The 20,228-nt window shown below is 29.8% G+C and overlaps 2 protein-coding genes across 3 annotated transcripts in view; one reads left to right on the forward strand and one right to left on the reverse strand.

Moving 5' to 3' along the window:
• The first annotated feature begins 1,524 nt into the window (after positions 1-1,524).
• On the forward strand, positions 1,525-2,518 carry LOC132923309 (large ribosomal subunit protein mL41). The gene is made up of 4 exons (XM_060987211.1): positions 1,525-1,632; positions 1,732-1,902; positions 1,995-2,095; positions 2,173-2,518. The coding sequence occupies exons 2-4, from the start codon at positions 1,746-1,748 to the stop codon at positions 2,401-2,403; spliced, it is 489 nt and encodes a 162-aa protein (XP_060843194.1). The 5' UTR covers positions 1,525-1,632; positions 1,732-1,745; the 3' UTR covers positions 2,404-2,518.
• Positions 2,519-4,439: 1,921 nt separating this feature from the next.
• Positions 4,440-20,228, reverse strand: part of LOC132923307 (serine/threonine-protein kinase SIK2-like) — a 32,307-nt gene continuing 16,518 nt past the window's right edge. For both annotated transcript variants that reach the window (XM_060987208.1, XM_060987209.1), the window contains 7 exons: positions 16,284-16,399; positions 16,046-16,216; positions 15,680-15,803; positions 13,196-13,398; positions 10,684-12,429; positions 5,891-6,050; positions 4,440-4,702 (listed from right to left, as the gene is read on the reverse strand). In XM_060987208.1, the coding sequence (XP_060843191.1) occupies positions 5,916-6,050; positions 10,684-12,429; positions 13,196-13,398; positions 15,680-15,803; positions 16,046-16,216; positions 16,284-16,399 (2,495 nt within the window). In that variant the 3' untranslated portion in view covers positions 4,440-4,702; positions 5,891-5,915. The remainder of the gene's footprint in view (positions 4,703-5,890; positions 6,051-10,683; positions 12,430-13,195; positions 13,399-15,679; positions 15,804-16,045; positions 16,217-16,283; positions 16,400-20,228) is intronic.

Consider the following 20,228-nt stretch of genomic DNA (forward strand, 5'->3'; position numbering starts at 1 on the left):
TTGATGTTTGCCGGTTTCACTCAGCTGTCATGACTCATGGCGGAGCAAAATTTAAATAAATCTTTTTCGTCCGGCGCGCGCGCTGAATATAATTTGCATTGTTTATTCACAGAAGTAGTGTGTGTTTCGGTTTGAATTTGTTCGTCAACGACGTCAAAAAAGGTCGAATCAGGTATCTACGATGGTCTGAGAAAGTAAGAAATACCAAAAATGTACGTGTTTATGCACCGTCGCGGAACTGTCGAAATCGTTTACAGCGGGCCGCGTGACACTTGCGAACGTGCGCTTGGTACGGCAGCCAAGAACGAAATCTATTTTTTGTTATCCGTTGCAGAGTGGACAGTACTGATGCTGACTACTTACAACTAGAAGACAAGGAGTAACAACAACACGTGAATTAGGCGCTCTTGGCGAATAACGATTAGAAATCGTAAATATATATTATTTATGACGTATACCTTTACTGGCTATACTTAACAGAAGATTCGTTTGTATATAGAATCACATGAACATGTATCGACCTATATATGCGCTATAAATACTAAATACCTATTGTATAATGTTTCAAGAAATAGTTGAAACATTGTATGTATTAAATGCGGTGAATTGTAAATACAACACCGATGGATACAGCAAGGATAGGTATATAAACTAGGTATAAGCATTGTAAATATCTGTGAACTGTGTTGTGTATTGGAACAGGAATGTCATTAGTCAGATACTCAGTACTCAGATCTTACACAATAATGGATACAATATATATAATTAAGAATACAAATTCAAAATTATATTTTACATAGCTATGTAGAAAAATAAGTTTGTTTTGAAAGCATTTCGGAGGAGGTTTAAACCCTTAAACCCTTCTGTATACGTGCCTGTACAGTATCATATTTTCTAAAACTGTCTTCAAAGAACACTTTATTATTATAGTAGGATTACTATTAAATTATAAATATTGCAAAATATTAGTAAAATAAGGCTCTGGCCCTTTGGGGTGGATCTATCGCCCACAATCCTCATCATCCCCTTAATTACGCTCTTGCTATAAAATATAATTAAATATCAAACTGTGTGTTATCGTATTACGTACCTTACAACAGGTTTTTTTAGGTTTTTGCGATCGACCAAAAGAAAAAAAAAAGTCAATAAACAAAAAATATATTATATGTTTATATAATATGTACGCATGCGTGTTACACTTCTTTATTCGAGATAATTCGATATCAGTGTATAATCTCGTTTTTCATAGTTATTTATTGCCTTTTTCTAAATCTAATTTTTATATTCGTAGGATATACAAAGATACACAAATTTACAAAAAAAAAATATTTTATTTGTTTTCTAATGCGAAAGGGTGTCGCGATCAACTGGTTGGCTATCCCTGACTTACAATATTATGTATTGATGATGTCTGTAATAATTTTAATTTTCGCTCCAAATATCTAGACCAATCATAGGGCCGGATTCATTCATGTGTTTTATTTCATGTGTATAATTATACTAAGTCCTTGCAAATCTACGAAGATAAACCGGTACTTGATAATATTTACTAAATACTGATAAGTGATAGCAACAAAGTAACTAGTAAATGTTAAATTTTAATATACTCAATTAGTTTATGTTTTTACTGTTGTAAGTATAAAAAAATAAAAATATACTTGTCTATAACTGTCGACAACAGTCTTATAAGTTTAACTACCTTGCATTGAACAAATAACTTACATTTTTCAGAAACATTTTCCAAAATGTCTTCCCCGGCAAAAACCTTTTTTAGATCATTTTCCACAAGCACTATACGTTACGGAAAGAGGAATTTCAAAAACTTCATACTATATAATCGAGGAACAAATCAGTTCAGAAAACAACAAGAAGAAAACCCTAATAAAGATTTTCAAATGACAAGTATTTAAACAAACCAAATAAATTGTTTTACTTACATTTGAATTATATTTAATTTAATGCATAAATAATTTATGTTACTGTCTAAAAATCAGATTATGGAATACGAGACACCACTGTCAGAGTTGGCCGAAAAGTTATAACTGTCCGAGAAAAAATTCCAGATATTATTGTTCCGGATTTGGATAATTTCAATGTAAGTATTTGAATGTGGTCATGGATTAGTGTTGATGGAGAATAATCGTACATTACATATTATGACTTTGCTTTCAGTTAAAGCCATACGTGTCATACAGAGTTCCTGAAATTACTCAATCTGAATTTACAGCAAAAGATTTATTCAACGCTGTTTATCGAAAAAAGATTGTTGATGATTTTAAGAACAACAAACTGAAAGAAAATTTTGAACCAATAGAACCCAGTGAAGAAGAATCATTAACACCTGAAAAAGCTAAGTTAAAAGCGAGGCAAACAGGCAGCGATATGTTCTCACAAGACAGATAAATTAAAACGCTTCGTTTATTGGTAGATTTTTGTATACATATTGTTTTATTTTTATTAAAAATTTAGTTGTAATATGGTTTTTACAATATATATGATGATTAATTGTTAAGCTAAATTTTTTACACATCTTGGTTGATGAATTGATTCTCAATTTTTGAATATTCTTTGTTTAAATATATGGGGGTTGAAGAATACTTATCAAAAGACAACTTTATTTTATTCAATACATAAAAAATCAAATAATTTAAACGATTTTATTAAAATTTGTTCAACAATTATACTTTTCTCAAAGTGAAAATTAAAAGAACTTAAAAACCTGACATAGGATGTACTTATTTTTGTTTAAAAATTGGTTAATATTTTAAATTTCTTTAACTTATAATAAAAAATTTTGTTTTAAAAAATGAAAATGACAACCATTTTGACCAAACATAAAATCATAGTATATTATTAATTATTAAATTGATTTATTTTTTTATGTAATATCTATTTTAGACTTTCCAACCTAGTTCTAGCTCTGACTATGTTCAGGCAATGATTAAATAATTGTATTACCCATTACCCTACATATTATTATAACAGGAAGTTCGTGTTTGTTTATAGTAGCTATTAATATTTTTTTGTCATTTCTTTTAACTATACAAGTGTGACTACTAGCTAGCTCTAAATGTATACTGTTTATCTACATCTCTAGTAAATCATATGCAACTTTTATCATACGTTTTGTTTTTAACGGTTTATATACAACAAAGGAGGTCAAATAATACGGATAGTTCATCATAAATTGGAAATCTTTAGGTACTATTTTTGAGTGCATAGCATAATAATTAAATCTGGTTGAGCAGTGAGCTATATGTTTGATATAAAATAGATTTTTATACAAGACCTTTTTTTTGAGTTAATTGATTTAAGTTTTAAATACACCATTATTGTTTTCTTTATCACATTAACGTATAATGGTTTAAGCATAAGCGTGCCTAGGCCTCATTCGCAGGTTGTGCACAACAGTGGCATATCCAGGAGGATGGGATTACTGCACTTAGAATTATCAATTTTTATAGTCTTATAAACATTACAAGTCCACATGAGGACAATTAAAAGACATTTATATGAAATCAGAAACAGAAAAAAATTAATGTTATATTATGCACTACAATTTATAATGTAAGTTAGATCAAATTTCACAGGATAGGCAAGACCCGTAAACACGCCTATAATTTTTAATTTAGTCACAAAATAGATAAAATCTAATAGGTTTAATCTTTAATCTATTCTGTGGTTCAGCCCTTATTAAAAGGTTTGGCCTCCATATAGATTTATGTACGTAATGATACTTATATCCACATATCCTATAAAAGACTATTTTTAGTATTTTACATCACAACTCATAGTTGCATGTTGTCATTTAATTTTATTTAAAACATCAATTGAATAAAAATGTATTTTGCATTCATAAGTATTTTTTTTTAAATATATTAACATGATACAGAAATAATGTGACGAATTAATCACAGTGGTACAGATAATAAAATTCAAATGCAGAATTCGCCCAGGTAGGTATTAGTTCATAGTCTAATGATGAGTAGATAATGATTTTAAAATACTAATTAAAAAACTAGGGTGCTTCAGCAGTCAGCATCTTCAAGTTTTTCATTGAAATTAGAATCAAAGTAGGTAGGTATGTCAAAGAAAATTCAAATGTACTTTCAATGGTTCTAATTATTAATTACTATATCAAAGTACTCACAAATATTCATATTTTTAGCTATCACTTTTGTTGAATATTTAAGATGATACGAGCTTTAGAAGTTGAAAACTGTTTTTATTCATCCTATTTTATTACAGAAAATGCTCTTGGCGGATAATTTTATGATTCATATAAACAAATCTGTAATACAGTATCATGTCTATAGAATCTACAATATTCTAATCATATATGTATAACCATATAGGTAAGTATACGATTCACACCCGAGTGACCAATACAACTTACAAGGTAAGGTACCACCTACCTATCTCATAACGTCATAGAGTAATACGATTAAAAACCATTTATTTCACAAATTAGATTGTTTCGATTACAAATATACTCGTCGGTGAATTCTAATATGTACTTAAAACAAAAAACATAGTTATATAAAAAAAAAAAAAAAAATACAATAACCAACACAAATATGTCTAATATAATAGTAAAAACATGATGTCTCGTCTAATGAATGTTGAGTACTTGAGTGTGTGTTGTATAAAATATACTTAGGTAATATCTGTGTGATAATAATTTTGTTCGCGTGTCTGGGATCTAAAACAAAATATAATTTGTACATCAATATCCAGTGTATCTAAAACACAACAATAACAATTCCTTAAGGAAACCGCAATATACATATAGTCATAACACTCATAACTCATAATAAATTAAGCAAGATTGTATACAGGTGGGGAGTTAGGAATTCACCCACCCCACCTTTCAAAAGAATACAATTTTTAAAGTAGAAACAAAAACTAATTACAAACTGTATGTATAATTGTACTATAATTCATGTATTAGAAATATTTTAAACCCCTCCCCCTCCCGAAAATTGATCCCGAATACGTGCTTATAATTTAATTAAGTAGGTATACAATAATACATACAATAGGTAATACCCAGTATATTTAATAATATAAAGGTACCTAACAATTTCGAACGCATACGTGAGCCATACATGACTTTGAATTTCATTATAGATTTTTACTCTCCTTTATGACTTCAGGTTTGAGTTTTATAATTTTTTTAAATAACTTTGACATAAAGTTTTTTTATCCTAAAAATTTACTTATTGAAAAAGTTTCAATTCATACATGTTGTATATTAACGTATTTTTTAACAGTCTTTTTACAATTTTACAAAGTTCCATGTAAGATTTTGTACCTATGACAGCACACTGCCAGTTAAAAAAAATATACGAGATCACACAACATTTTAAATTTTTAACGGATTGTCAAAGAATACGATAAATTAAACATGCATAAGTTGACACTTTAACTCACTTTTAAATTAAACTTAATGAGACAAAGTTGTTTAAAAATGTTATCTAATTTAAATTTTAATCCAAAAATGGAGAATGTAATAAAAAAAAATTGTCATGCATTCGTTGAAATTATTTTATAATTACCTAATTAAGTACCTAATATTAAATCCTTTATACGGTAAAAAAACCCTAAATGAAATTCAGATTTAATTATTCTACATAATATTTTGTGTTACCTTTATCATTTAACACACTATATATATATCGTAAATAAAAATCCAGAAAAAAGACTAAAAAAAAAAATCATTATTCATTACATAAAAATACTAGTCTGATATTAATAACTATTAAAACTCAAAAATAATTTATTTAATTTTTGATTTAAAACCGTATTGGATACTGTCTACAATTTGGTATAGAATAATAGAAATATCAAATAGCATATACCTATCAATATAATATATTATTATACACACCAATCAAACTTGACAGAACGTGAACTTAACCGGATTCCATTTGTTCTCCGAGTTCCGAAATAGTGTTTTCCGAGAGCGATTGTAGTCTTGGCGATGTCCACATTACATCGTTGGCCGCCAACAAAGAACTGCCCATTGGCACGTTTACCGTACTGCTGAGCTGTAAAACACATTAGAAATTACAAATTTAAACTTATAAGTTATAATAGAAATACTATATTAAGTATAATATAGTAAGTATGTATACTATAGTATTGAATAATTCAATTTTATATAATAAACATTAATAATACCCTTGTTAACACCACCAAACGTATATTCGTATCTATTATTGTGTAGGTCATTCTCAAGAATCAAAATAAAAGTTATGATTAGTTTGAACTTTGAAGGTTTATGATAGGTTCATATACATATTATTATTATTATTTAATTTTTATAAAGGCGAATAATTAAAACACTAATATTTTGTAACTTGATAAAATTACCTAACTATACCTATTACCTAGTATATATATACCTATATAATTTTTTCCTCATAATTTCTAATTCAATTTTAAAATTGATCTCGCTGATCAAAATTGAACTACGTTTGACGTAAGTAATATTATATGTTGCATGTATAGGTACAAATATAACGAAGTGTGCTGGTTTAAAAATAATTGCCAGAAAATAAACAATAATCATTATATTGTATATAAATGTATAATTTGAAATCAATATCATTGTTACGATGCCATCGCTACAGGATGGCGTGGTATAAGAACGTATACTCCGCCGAAAAAGCATCGTAGGTATTACTGCTGTCAAAAGTTTATTCGCAATAATCATGATTCGTAATATATTATTTTACAGTCTGAATAAAATCGACTTGAATGATAAAATATATATTATGTACTATCGCCTTTATCGTGTATTTGTGTATCCGCCTCAATCGTTATTGTTTATCTTTATTATTATTATGGTTTCGCGCGTGACATTCAGTGTCCTAAATATTATATTATTTATGTGCGAAGTGCGAATATAGGACCAAATTTAAAGAGGGGTGGATGGGAGTTCACAAAATAGGATTATTTTAAGTTCAGTTTATGTATATACCAATTGACTATTACCGACTATATTGTTAATTTATCCTGTGAGTAATACATAACTGCATTTTGTAAGTTAAAATTAATCTATATTGTTTAATACAGAATATTAATTATTTTAATTATATATTATACAAATCATATTTGTACCAATATTAAATATGCATTCTTATATGCGACCAATTGCGACCACCGCACTAAGGATAGGCCCAAGGCGGTCCACATTCCTAAATCCGAAATTGCATAAAGTATTCAAGTATTTTATACCATTGATTAAATATATTTTAAATATATGTATTTAATCAATGATCATACGTTATTTTTTATTTGTTTTGTAATATTTGAAAATAGTCTAAGTAGTTTTGGTTACGATTTTCATTACTTATAAATTATGATAAACTCAATTGCACCAGATATTATATAGGTATTACAGTCCAATCTTGTTTCCAAATTAGAGTCCAAACTGCAGTTTAATCTGTTTGTAGTAATAATATAATAAGCCCAAAAGTGAATTCAGCATGAAAAGCGCAAACAAAATGTTAATGTTAATTTTAAATATTTATAGTAATATATATTAAATAATTTGCTGAAAACAGTACCTATAGTCTATACTTATACATTATTATATACTGCACTATAAAATCAGTTAAAACTTTCAAGATTATAATTTATAGATATAGTTTTGGACATTATTAATTCTACAGAAATATATGTAAGTAATATAATATCTAATTGGATAAAAACAATTATTATTAAATATACATAAATACAACAAAAGTTATTCAAGTGCATAAAATTAATTAAATTTATTCATATTTTAATTTTTATAACGAATAATAATAATTACGATGTGTTCTTTATTTTTGACTTTTTATATTTATCAAAAAATCAACCTTATACGTTTTCAAATACCTATCACCCAAATAACCATATTATTGCAGTTTTCTATAATATCGAACGACCTTGCTCAATGCCCACGCACTTATACACTTCATCAAATACTTTGACCCTAAAAATATCGAAGAAACAGTTATGACAAAATATTCTCATACAAATCATGCAATATATGCAATTCGTCTATTATTATTATTATTATTTTAACTAATATAATTATACAAATACCTATTCAAATAGCCGTCTCTTTTTTTTTTTTTGTAAACACAATTTACCTAGTAGAAAGTAATTGCCAATGAAGGAATAACTACAATACGTATTAACTTGTAAATAATACCTAATACAACTATACAAGCATAATAACTATAAGTAAATTATAAAAATAGGGTTTCCTAGTAATAACTATGTTGTTCCTTATACAATTTAATTCATTTTTATTTTTTAACAAAAAAATAAACATAAATAATAAAATATGATAATTTATTACACGGAATCCCTATTTTTATAATTTAATCTATAAACCATTTAATCTCACTGTAAAGGCGTTATTTGTTTTTCAAAATTATATCGTCTATTTGTGATAAATTATTAGATTATATATTAGTCATAAACTCATATTGATGAATTAGATTAATTTTCCAATTTCAATATTAAAAGGTTACCCATAATTTTTTGCACGAATTCAACTATTTAAAAAATAAACATTTATAGCAGTTTTCTTGATTTGTTAACCTTGAATATGATATGAATAGATAATGATATTCACCTATATCAATGTCCAATGTATATATTTAGTGAAAATTACACGTGTATACAATTTTTAAGTATTACACAAGTGAAAAAAAAAATGTTTAAAAAAGGATTTATTTTAATGAACTTGTTAAAAAACTACTATTCCACTATTTCAATTTAAACATCTCGACATTTACCTAGAAATTGAAACATTTATATTTGTTAACATAAACAATCAAGAGTTTTTGTATTAATATCATTGTATATTTTAGTAATGAAACTGTAATAGGTACTGTGCAATTAAATGGTTAATTAGTTATACATATAAGCTTTTTAAATGTCGTTAATAATAATATTTAAAGATAGGTTCAACACATATATTGGAATAAGATGTAATTATGGCACAGACAGAACAAAATTTCGGTCAAGGTTCTTCATTCTCGCTTAATTAAATGATCTGTATAAATATATTATAATATATTCCACAATTAATAAAAGTTTGTAAAAAGTACCTATAGGTATTATTTACATAAAAACTTATACAGATAATATAAAATAAAAAATTTAAAAAAATATTACTCAATTTTTATAAAACAGTTTATAATAGGTGATAATATAATTGTCGGTCAGTCATTTTACTTCTCACAAACTTTAATTTTTAAGTGTCTATTAAGTATTATAGACGAATCATTGAATCAATGTGTTGGGCATAACCACGTGAATAAAAATATGGTATTCATTATCTGAGTTCACATGACATAGCCCGTTAACCTCTTACCTCTAATAAGTAAGTTTGTTTACTATACTTTGATCTATGTAGGAATGCAATTTACTATTTAGACAATTAGAAGGTTTCAAATAAGAACAAACCAAATACTTAACTTTATACATGTTACTATAGGTATATTTTAATATTTTTCAAAAGTAATTAAATTTTTTTTAGGTATATAATGCATATGATAGCTATATGTTTTATAAAATATAGGATGCTATAGCTATAAAATATTATACAAATATGTACACCATAAATAAATTCGGAACACGGAAGTACTATTTATTATATCGTAATTTTATAAAATCATTTCAAATTTTTATATATTAAACATTTATATATCAAGAATTGTAAAATAAATTATTTCCACATCTACTTCAATAATTTTAAAAGTCAAGTACGCAGCATCATAAGGTATTGTGTAAGAAATTGTTTTCTGAATCGAATTCGGAGTATAAGATGAGTGAATAATATATAATACCCATTACCTGAAATTGTCGACGATATTATACAATTCTACTGCACACGCGTCATGACCTCAGGAGCGTCAATGTATAATATTTATCATATTGTTTAATGTACAATGACCTGATTTCATTTAAGATAACTTTTTAAAACTAATATTAGTATATTAATAAAATGTCTGTTTAAAATATTTAAAGCCTAATTAATCCATTCAAATGTTATCATGTAAAACGACTAAACAAACGGTTTGTCAGATCACATTATTACAGGATTATTATATAGTATTACACTCATTAGTCAGTGGCAGCAAAACTACAGTTCAAGTTTGCTGTTTAAGCTACAGAAAATAAACAAGTAAAATTAGTGGTCGGCAATTAAATTTAATGATCACAGCAATTTTTTAAGAACAGAAAATCCAGAAAAAAATGGTCAAGTTTTTTGTTTATGATGCACAACATAATATTATATAATACAAGTACTTATGTTATTTAAGATAGATTATCTATATAGATACAAGTCGGAGGCGCATAAGTAAATTCTGAGTAGCACATACATCTACTAGGATACCTATATAATACCGTCACGGTCATAAGTTTCATAACTAAATATGTACCTTACTGATCGGTCGAAAAATAAAATCAGGTATAACAATAATAAATTATTACAATAAGCATTGTCCATTCCTACAAGAATCGTTTCCCTCAAACTTCCGGGTCACTTAAATCTCGATTAGTGTGGTTATTATCTAGATCGAGATATGATATTGTGTGCGCCTTTGGATATAATATTATATCGTATTTATAAGATAAAAAAAAAAAACTATATATATTATTATGAGCGGTCACCTGTGAATAATTCTTGGAGAAGTTGTACTGCTGCCCGGATGTGCAGTACCAGTGGTGTTGCGGATCGGGCACCGACAGCCAATTGGCTTGGCCATCGAAGTCGTTGATTTGGCACGTGGCCATGGTGTGCGGCAACGATTGCCAGCTGCCGTCCGATTGGAATTGCATCGTGCCGTGGCCGTGGCCGTCACCACCGCCACCGGAGACGCCGCCGCCGCCGCTACCACCGTGTTGGGGCGAAGACAATTGCACGGTTTTGTTGTTGTACTGCAACGACGGTTGACGGTGCGTGTGGTGCTGCCGCTTGTTGGCCGGTAAGTCGGCAGCCGTCACGCCGCACTGACCGAACGCCACCGCCGACGCCGCCGCGCCCTGCTTGTGCAACGCGGTCCGCTTGTGCTGGAGCAACCGCTGCTGGAACAGCTGCTGCTGGAGCCCGGTCTTGTCCAGGGCATAACTGTCCGTGTAGTTGAACCGCTTGGCCATGGCTGCCGACGGCGACCTGGGCGGCACGTCCTTGCCGCACCGGTAATCGGCCCCGGCCGCCTGCTTCCGGTTCGACGCCACCTGTTCGTCGTTGGGCAGACAGCTCTGGTACAGCATCTTGAGCGTCTCGTGTTCTTTTTGCACACCACCGCATTCTTGCAACTGAAACAGTTTTCCGTTGCCGCCGACCGGCATGCGACCGCCGCTGTATTGTTGCTGCAACTGAGGCGACCGGGGCGACGACGACTGCACGGCGTTGGCCACCGCCACGACAGCCGCGGCCATGACCGCCGAGTCAATCTGGTTCATCAGCCCGTCGGACGCCCGTCTGCCCTCGCGGAAGCTGACCGGCGACATGCTGTCGGTGCGCGGCCGGACGCCGTCGCCGGCGGAGCTGTGGTTGTGCGCCAAGAACGAGGCGCGCCTGTCCCACGACGGTGGCGGACAGCTGTTAGCCGCCGCCGCCGCTGCCGCCGCTGTGCAAATCGCTGTGCAGTCCGCCGCATACTTCATTTCGTTGGCGCACGACGGTAGGCTGGACACCTGCAGGTCCGACTCGTACTGCTGCAGGTTGGCCGCGCACTGCAGGTGATCCGCCAGATTCTGGCTGTGGCTCTTGATCACCGGGCCGCCGCCGGCCACGGCCTGGTAAGCCGCGGTTCGGTGCGACTGTTGCGTGGGGCTGGACGACGCGGCTGCGTCCTCCAGGTCCGTCTCGATGCCCTCGTCCGTCGACGTGGAGTATTGCGGCGCCATCATGGTCATGTGATCCAACCGGTTGTGGTAGCACATTTTCGGGCCACCGTCGTCGTGCGGTGCCATGTCGATCTTGTCCGGTTTGCAGCCCTTGAACTTAGGCAGCTGGGGCAGCTCTCTGAACGGCGGGTGTTGTTGTTGCGGCGACTTACACAGGTCGGCCAGGTTGACGGAATGCTGTACGGCCCGGCCCTGGCTGTACGACCGCGGCCGGTTGGACGGCGTGTGTCCGCTGTTCAGGTGTACGGCCGCGCTGGTTTTGGGCTGTTTCCACAGGTCGGGTTGCATGTACTGGTGCCCAGCCGGGCAATCGATCGACGCCCGTTTATTGGGACTCGAGTGTCCGGTGAACAGTTGAGGCTGTTCGTACGAGAACAGTTTCTCCGACAGCCGCCGGTCCTGCAGATAGTGACTGCTGTTCTCTTGCGACTGTTGCTGCTTGAGTTTCTCCAGCAGCAGGTAGTAAATGGCCGCGTAATGATCGTACGTCCGATTCCTTAGCGACTGAAATGTTTTATGCACGTATTTAGTATTGTGTAGTACGACGATAGATCGTTGATATCATTATAATATCTATCCATATAATATTTTAAAAACTGTTTTCAACCACTTGACCAGAATACCAAGTAGAAAAGATAATACTAAATTGTATATAAATCAGCTAAAATTAACTATAGATAATCAATTAATAATATTTATAATATGTAGACAGTCATTCGGATAGTTACAGAAATATTTTTAAAAAATACGTCTATTTAGGCATTTGTTTATATAGATGTATGGAAGTGTAACAAGTAAGTACACTTTTATTTTGCTATAAATTATACCGCAGTGATATAAAAAAAAATTATTATTATTTTATTCGTCGAAAATACAAGTGTTAGTATTTATTATGTAGTTCAAATCGGGGTGTGTCAATATCGATAATCGTTAGGTACTAACAAACCCATTGATCTTGAAATCGCCATAATGTTGGTTAGTGATGTCGTCAATGTTTAATTCATGAACAAATTTATTATTCATATAGCTGAATGCTTCCATTAACGCTTGACTTGTTAACAGAGAAAATTATTTCCAAATACTACAGAAAAACCTTTAATACAACAAAATTGTTGTTTTATTTTATGTCCTTTGCTATTCCAAAATTGTTTTTGTGTAATACATTTTTAACATATACAACACGTAATTAAATATTATATTTTTATAGATGAAAATAAATGTCTACAACTTAATATATCCTTTATAATTAGTTATAACTAATAAATCTAACCTGTCTAGTTCTTGTCGTATTTATATCTAAACTGCTCATGAATCGCAACACTTGATCATTAGGTTCTGCGGGCATTTCTGCAATTGTGCCCGGTAAAAGTCTCGGAGCTTCTTCTAACATCCAAGGATGCCTTTTTATCTGTTCGACTGTATACCTTTTATTTGGGTCTAATATGAGCATTTTACGTATCAATGATTCACAACCTGTAAAATGCATTAATATTTAATCGTATTATTATATATTCACATTTCACGTGTTGATATATTTAGTGTTCGTTTTTATTCCGACCAAGCGGTTCAGCAGTAGTGTAAAATTGATCGCTCCGCCGCTGATGGCAGTGACGTCATTGCATGTGCGTCATACCACGCGGGCAGACCCGGCAAGGAGTGAAAATAAAACCTGGCGGAACTACTAGATTTTTGTATTTGAAAATTTATGACAAACCAACGCACAGTTACGTCATTACAATCGTTAAATTTGACGCACAGTCAACTTTTATGTATTCCTCTGAGACCACTGCCTCCAATTTATCACGTCGCATACATTATAATTTAATTATTTAAATCTTTTAAAAAAAAAATTCAACACACTTGTACTAGTACTACCTATGAAAATGTTCAACAGATGAGGATTTTGATTCGGATAAATTTCGTGAATAGAAAAAACTTTCAAGAACTGTAAACAAAAATGTGGGTTTAACCAACGATCCTCCGTAAACACTATACAGCATTTATGATATATCATCTCTGTTATTATATACATATACATATACAATACTAATATATAAGAGCAAATAAACAAATATTTATAGGGAGCTTAGTGTGATTTTTGTTGACTCTAAACTCGTGTATATATATTATGTATAGTGGTTGTTTTTATTCACACTTGAATATATTTTTATAATAGTTTTCATACTGTCTTATCAATTTATATGTGTAACAAAATTAATAACTATCAATTAAATTTAGTATTAAGTATTAACCATGCTAAAAAAAATGTATTCTTTGTAAATGTATAGATACAAAAGGTTATAAGTGTAGGTAATAGAAAAATAAAAACAAATTACTATCAATGATACTTTTTTATTAGTAAGTTCCCCGAGTGCGTCCCAAATGATTCTTATTTAATGTTCCGAATGCATCATATGGAATACGGTATCAACTGAGTACACCCCCAAAAAAATGCATATATTTTACGTAGCCCGAGTGCATCCCAGATCATTTATAGTTACCAAGAACCATAGTGCATATTTATTTAATTATTTTGGCTTAAACTCATTATTAAAATGTTAGGCGTGTCACTAATTGTTTTTGTTTTTTTCTAATTAGAAAAATGTTTTATTTATTTTAGTATCTTGTTAACCATTTATGTTATACATACCAATCATATTATTTTTTAGAAATTAAAAATATGAATTGCCTATAATGAAACTATATACTTCACTCACACTTGTTGACCGTAAATGAGCCGAATTAAACCTTAGTTATTACCTCCCGTTGAATAATAAAATGTAGTTTCCGTACAATGCCACAGTCGTTATTGTAAAAATTAGTTTTAAATTTGAACTATCGTAGCAATTGTCGGACTTGTATCTTAAAGATTTTTAGCTAATTAGCTTACCTTAATATTATTATTGACACTTAAAGCTGCAGACCATGAATGTATTCAAGCTATTTAATATAATTTGTCAGTAAGACTGTGGACGCGCTCAGGCTATGAAAAAGGTAAAAATTAAAAACGGAATGCATTCGGGATGTCCCTAAAATTAGGGCAAAGTAGTGATGTTTTAACTTAAATGACGAGTACAGTGTACATATTTACTATTTACCTAGAATTACGACTTAGGTATAAGTAATTTTACGTCTAAATATTATATAAAGTAAAACTCAATAATTTTATATTAAAGTAAAACTATTAAAGACATTTTAGCCAGATACTTTATACTATTTGCTCCTATATGATTATAGGAATTAAATTATAAATGAATTAATAGATACATACACTATAATGTAGGTACTATAATAGTACCTACAATATCTATTAGGGTTTACCTAATGAGAATTAATAACTAACAAGTAACGATATTAAATATGGGAGTCAATTTATATATCTACAATTTGTATTTAATGGGTAGACACAAAAAAATATATTTCAAACGATAAAACTGAAAATAAGTAACGTTATACAGCTATTTGAAAAATAACTGTGGAAAATTATATAAATGTTATGTACAGTGTTTTTGGGTCAATTTTGATGATATTTATTATATTTGCGCCATTGATTTCTTACTCATGAATTTTTTAAATCATGCTTAACTCAACAGTGCCAGTTCAAATTTTCGTCACGCACTTAAGCCACGATTGTACTTTGTAATCATAAACGAATCTTAACGAATCAAAATAAAAAAAAAACCAAAGATTTTTCCGGAAAAAATTACAAGATATTAAGTATGACGTATTATTAGATACATTGTATATAACTTACCAGTGCTCATAAAGTATGGTATACGAAATCGTCCAGATAAAACTCTATCTCTGAGCGAATGCAGCGTGCTTCCGTCGAATGGCAGTGCTCCACAAACCAGTACGTACAAAACTACTCCCATACTCTGAAAAATAATTTTTAACAAAAATAAAATTACAAAATATATAACAAAAACAATAGCTTTAAAATAAAAGGATGATAATCATTAATCTGATATAAATAAAATTAGTTGTACCTATAATTATTATTACTGCAGTATTAACAATAATAAAAGTGTTATTATAATCCATATTTGATTAAAATATGCACCATGAATATTTTACTATCCACGTCTAATGTATAAAAATAATAATTCGAAACATTTACCCAAACATCAATCTCGGGACCATAATATTTTTTGCCTTCGAAAACTTCAGGAGCAGCGTAAGGAGGTGATCCACACCAAGTAGCCAATTGTTCGCCAGGTGTAAAATAATTACTAAATCCAAAGTCAGCGATTTTTATATTCATATTAGCATCAAGTAGCAAATTTTCCGCCTATACAAAAATGTATTATCAATTTTATTCTAAAAATTAGGGTTTTTTTTATCAAACAATTTCTTACTTTTAAGTCTCTGTGTACAACGTGCCTGTTGTGACAATACTCAACTGCCGATAGTATTTGCCAAAACTTTTTTCTTGCAGCTGCTTCAGTCATTCGACCGTACTTGGCAATGTAATCTATACAAATACAAATATATTATGTACTGCAGATTAAATTTAATTAATTTAATTAATTTCAAATTGAGATATAATAAAACTATGAAAATATTATATTTCTATTAACTATTTGAATACGTGTAAAAATTACCTAATATTAAATATCCATAATAATTTAATAGTAATATAATCAAATGACTAAAAATAGTATAGAACCCATACTGACTAGTACTTATATTTTAGGTTATAACTTATTTTAAGAGTCTACAAGTACAAATCTATGGTAATCGAATTAAGAAATAACAAAATATGTTCAGTTGTTTTTTTAACTAAGTATTACGAAAAAATTACATTAAGATAGTTAGAAAATGTTGTTTTCAAATCAAACTAAGTAGGTTATACATCATTTATACATCATATAGCATAAAAAAAATATTTACGTGATAACAAAACCATATTTAATTCATAACATTTACGTTAATATGTTTGTAATGATTTATCGAGACGAGGTAAGTAATCTTACGCGAAGAAGACAACATAGCTTTGTAGAATGCTATTGCTATATATATTCCGAATTTTTTTAATTATATTATTAATAAAATAAATTAGCAAGCACGTATTCAAGATCAATTTTCGGGAGGGGAGGTTAAAATATTTATAATACCTAAATTAAAAATAATTTAAAAGTTTATAGTTAGTTTGTTTCTACTTTAAAAATGTCTAGGGGGTTTGAACCACTACCCCCCCCCCTGTATACGGACCTGATATTTATCGTTAAGATAGCTACCGGTTCCATTGTATCATGTATAGTATCACGTAATATAAGTTATTCTGGTATATTTAAATTACAGAACACTTATTAATCTAGCTGATATATTTCACTTATAAGCTTCTTTATTATTTACATTTTATGATGAAAAAATCAACGTTATAACAGCTATGTCGTAGTAAATACATTATAGAGACTAAGCGTCGAGTATATTTTCACATAAAAAAATGCAGTTTTAGAATTAAATTTTATAGCACTTTTATTACCAGATGTAGTAACTACTGTTTTACAAACAATACATTTATTCATTGTGATTGTATGATACCTATACTATTGTATATATATTCATGTACATAAATAAATAAATATGAATATTACATTTGATTATCAAAGTGAATGTAGTATTATAGTTGATAGTTTTGTATAGCGTGAGACCACGAGCGACCACAGGAGATTGACAGCTAAAGTATAAAAAAGTTTTATCATCTACTTGTCATTAATATTAAGGTTAGAACTTAGCTAGATTATTCCCGATCAATAGAAATAAATACTAAATAGATAACGAATTTACTTATTCCCTTTATATTTAATTTTAATTTTTTTTTTATACGTTGTTTGTGTACTGGGGTAATAAATTAGAAAACAATAAAAAATTATTACGACAAATATAATAACTTCTGAACGTAACTCGGTTTACTACAATATTTGATATTATACCAAAGTTAAATATTTATACAGCTTTTAAAGTATAGTTGTATGTAAGAATACGTAACTAATATTATATGTTGAGATTTTCCAAATGTATTGAATAGTTCATATTATAGTCTATATTTCTATAATCTATATAAACTTTAGTTATTAAAGAATAATATATGACTATATTATAGTATTGCATTAAAACTAATTACATAAATACTCAGTAAAATAATAAAGTTGTAATTTTAAATTTTAGTTAAATCAACATGGTTTTTTTTTTTATTTAAATTTTCAACAACACGTATATACATTTTGAGTACAAATTATAAGAACAAACAATACTGACATGAAATTATTGCTCTTGAATACGACCTAATTAACAAATAAACTAAACATTTTTTGACCTAATAATTTTTCTTTTTTAAATAACATATATTTATATTTTATATAAAACAAGATGATCTCTCGTTCCAGTCGTTTCACTTATAGATTTTATAGACAATATTACAAAATAAAATGTTATGGTTTTTGCATTCTATAAAACAGTTATAGAATTATTATTATTTTTTTATTCACGATTACTCTCATACAAAAGAAGTGTATGAATATGAATGTACAAATAGAAAAGTGCAGTTATGAACACAATTGACTATTGTAATATCGTTGGTTATTTAAAATAATTTGAATATTATATCATTTCTATAGTTCAAAATTATATAACGTATTATATTTTTATTTTTGCTTCCAACTACATTGATCAAAACGGCCTAAAGTAGGTAACAAACTATATAAAGACATATTATGTTGCGCAGCATAAATATATTTTTTTTTTACAAAAGTGTCTGATTAAAACTTATTTAACGAGTTTGTCATTCAGTTAAAAAATGTAAGACTTAATACGCAGTATAATATATCTACTGTTAATAATGCACATTTTAGAAACAATTAACGAGAAGCATGAAAATAATAAGTACCTATTATATAATGTATGAATTTTAACAGTGAACCTATTGATAATTATATATATACTGGACGTTTTCTTGTTCATCGACGACTATTATCATTTTTTTCATTCAGTTAATATTCCAAAAATGTTTAAAGCAGGTATACAAATTTTTAAGTAAAATACATGAAATGAACCTAGGCACTAGGAAGTATATAATACTGCAGGTTGTCTCGTGTGTTTGTTCAACTTTATTGGTATTCTTATCTATTCGCCTTTTGCCTCTTGTAACTATTTGAATACTTAATGAAAATTAGTAATGTTTTAAAATATTTAACTAAATTAGCTCTATAAATTGTCTACTTCTCAGTTTTTTTAAAAAACAAATATTTTTAATTTATTATTTTGAGTCTAAATAAACCAAAACTACTACATGGAAGTATAATAGAAAGTTGTGTAATTCTAATTAAAGAGTAATAATCAAAAATATAAAAAAAATGTAAAAAAAAGTAATATCCAAAGTCGTATTTTAAATGTTGGTATCTATTAGAAAAATAAATGTTGATGATGAATATAAAACGATCTGTATAGGTATATTTAGAAGCTCGCATGTATATATACAATCGAACAGCATGGCCATTTAATTGGTGCGGTGTGTCACCATTTTTATCACCTACTTACTGTATTATAGTGCCAAAAACATTCCTATATTGACCTGCTGAACTTATGTCAAAAAAAATCGATAAACGGTGCACAAAAAAAAAAAAAATTTCTTATTCTTTCGACGTTAAGAAAGAATGTACAATTTTTCTAATGCTGTTATTTATAGGTATATACATAATATATTCTCATGAAGCATTATACCATCATTCGATTGGGCTGTGTTTAACAGCTTATTATAAGCGAAGTTAATACATGTTTTCTATTTATTTTAATATTTCTTTATTTCTTGGCTCCCATTGGGAAGATCTTAGAAGGGTACGTAATTCGAAAAATGTATGTACATAATAATATTATATAATAGGTATATATTATATATTAATTATTAATCTTCTCCCTTCTTTATCTGCAAGTGATATATTATGTGATTAGGTTCATATAAAGAAAGCAAGCAATAATGAGTATATAACTTATACCGCATAAGTATTAATTTTTTATATTATATAGGTTTAATATAATTATTGATTAAAAACTGTTTAGTACTTTAGTAGTTTTATAAGGTTTAATGTATCGAATAACTCACAGTGTATAGTGATTAATGTTAGTTTGGACAAAAGTCAAAAAGTAATTAAATTATGCTATCATGTTACTTAAAAACTCGTACGTCTTCGGGGGTATCGAATATAGTGTATAATGTATATATTTTTATGTATACTTAGGTACAGACGCTATTTTAAATATAATAGGTAATATCAATGGTTATACAGAAAAAGAGTTTTAGT

The sequence above is a fragment of the Rhopalosiphum padi genome, chromosome 2, assembly GCF_020882245.1.
Source record: "Rhopalosiphum padi isolate XX-2018 chromosome 2, ASM2088224v1, whole genome shotgun sequence".
NCBI lineage: Eukaryota > Metazoa > Arthropoda > Insecta > Hemiptera > Aphididae > Rhopalosiphum > Rhopalosiphum padi.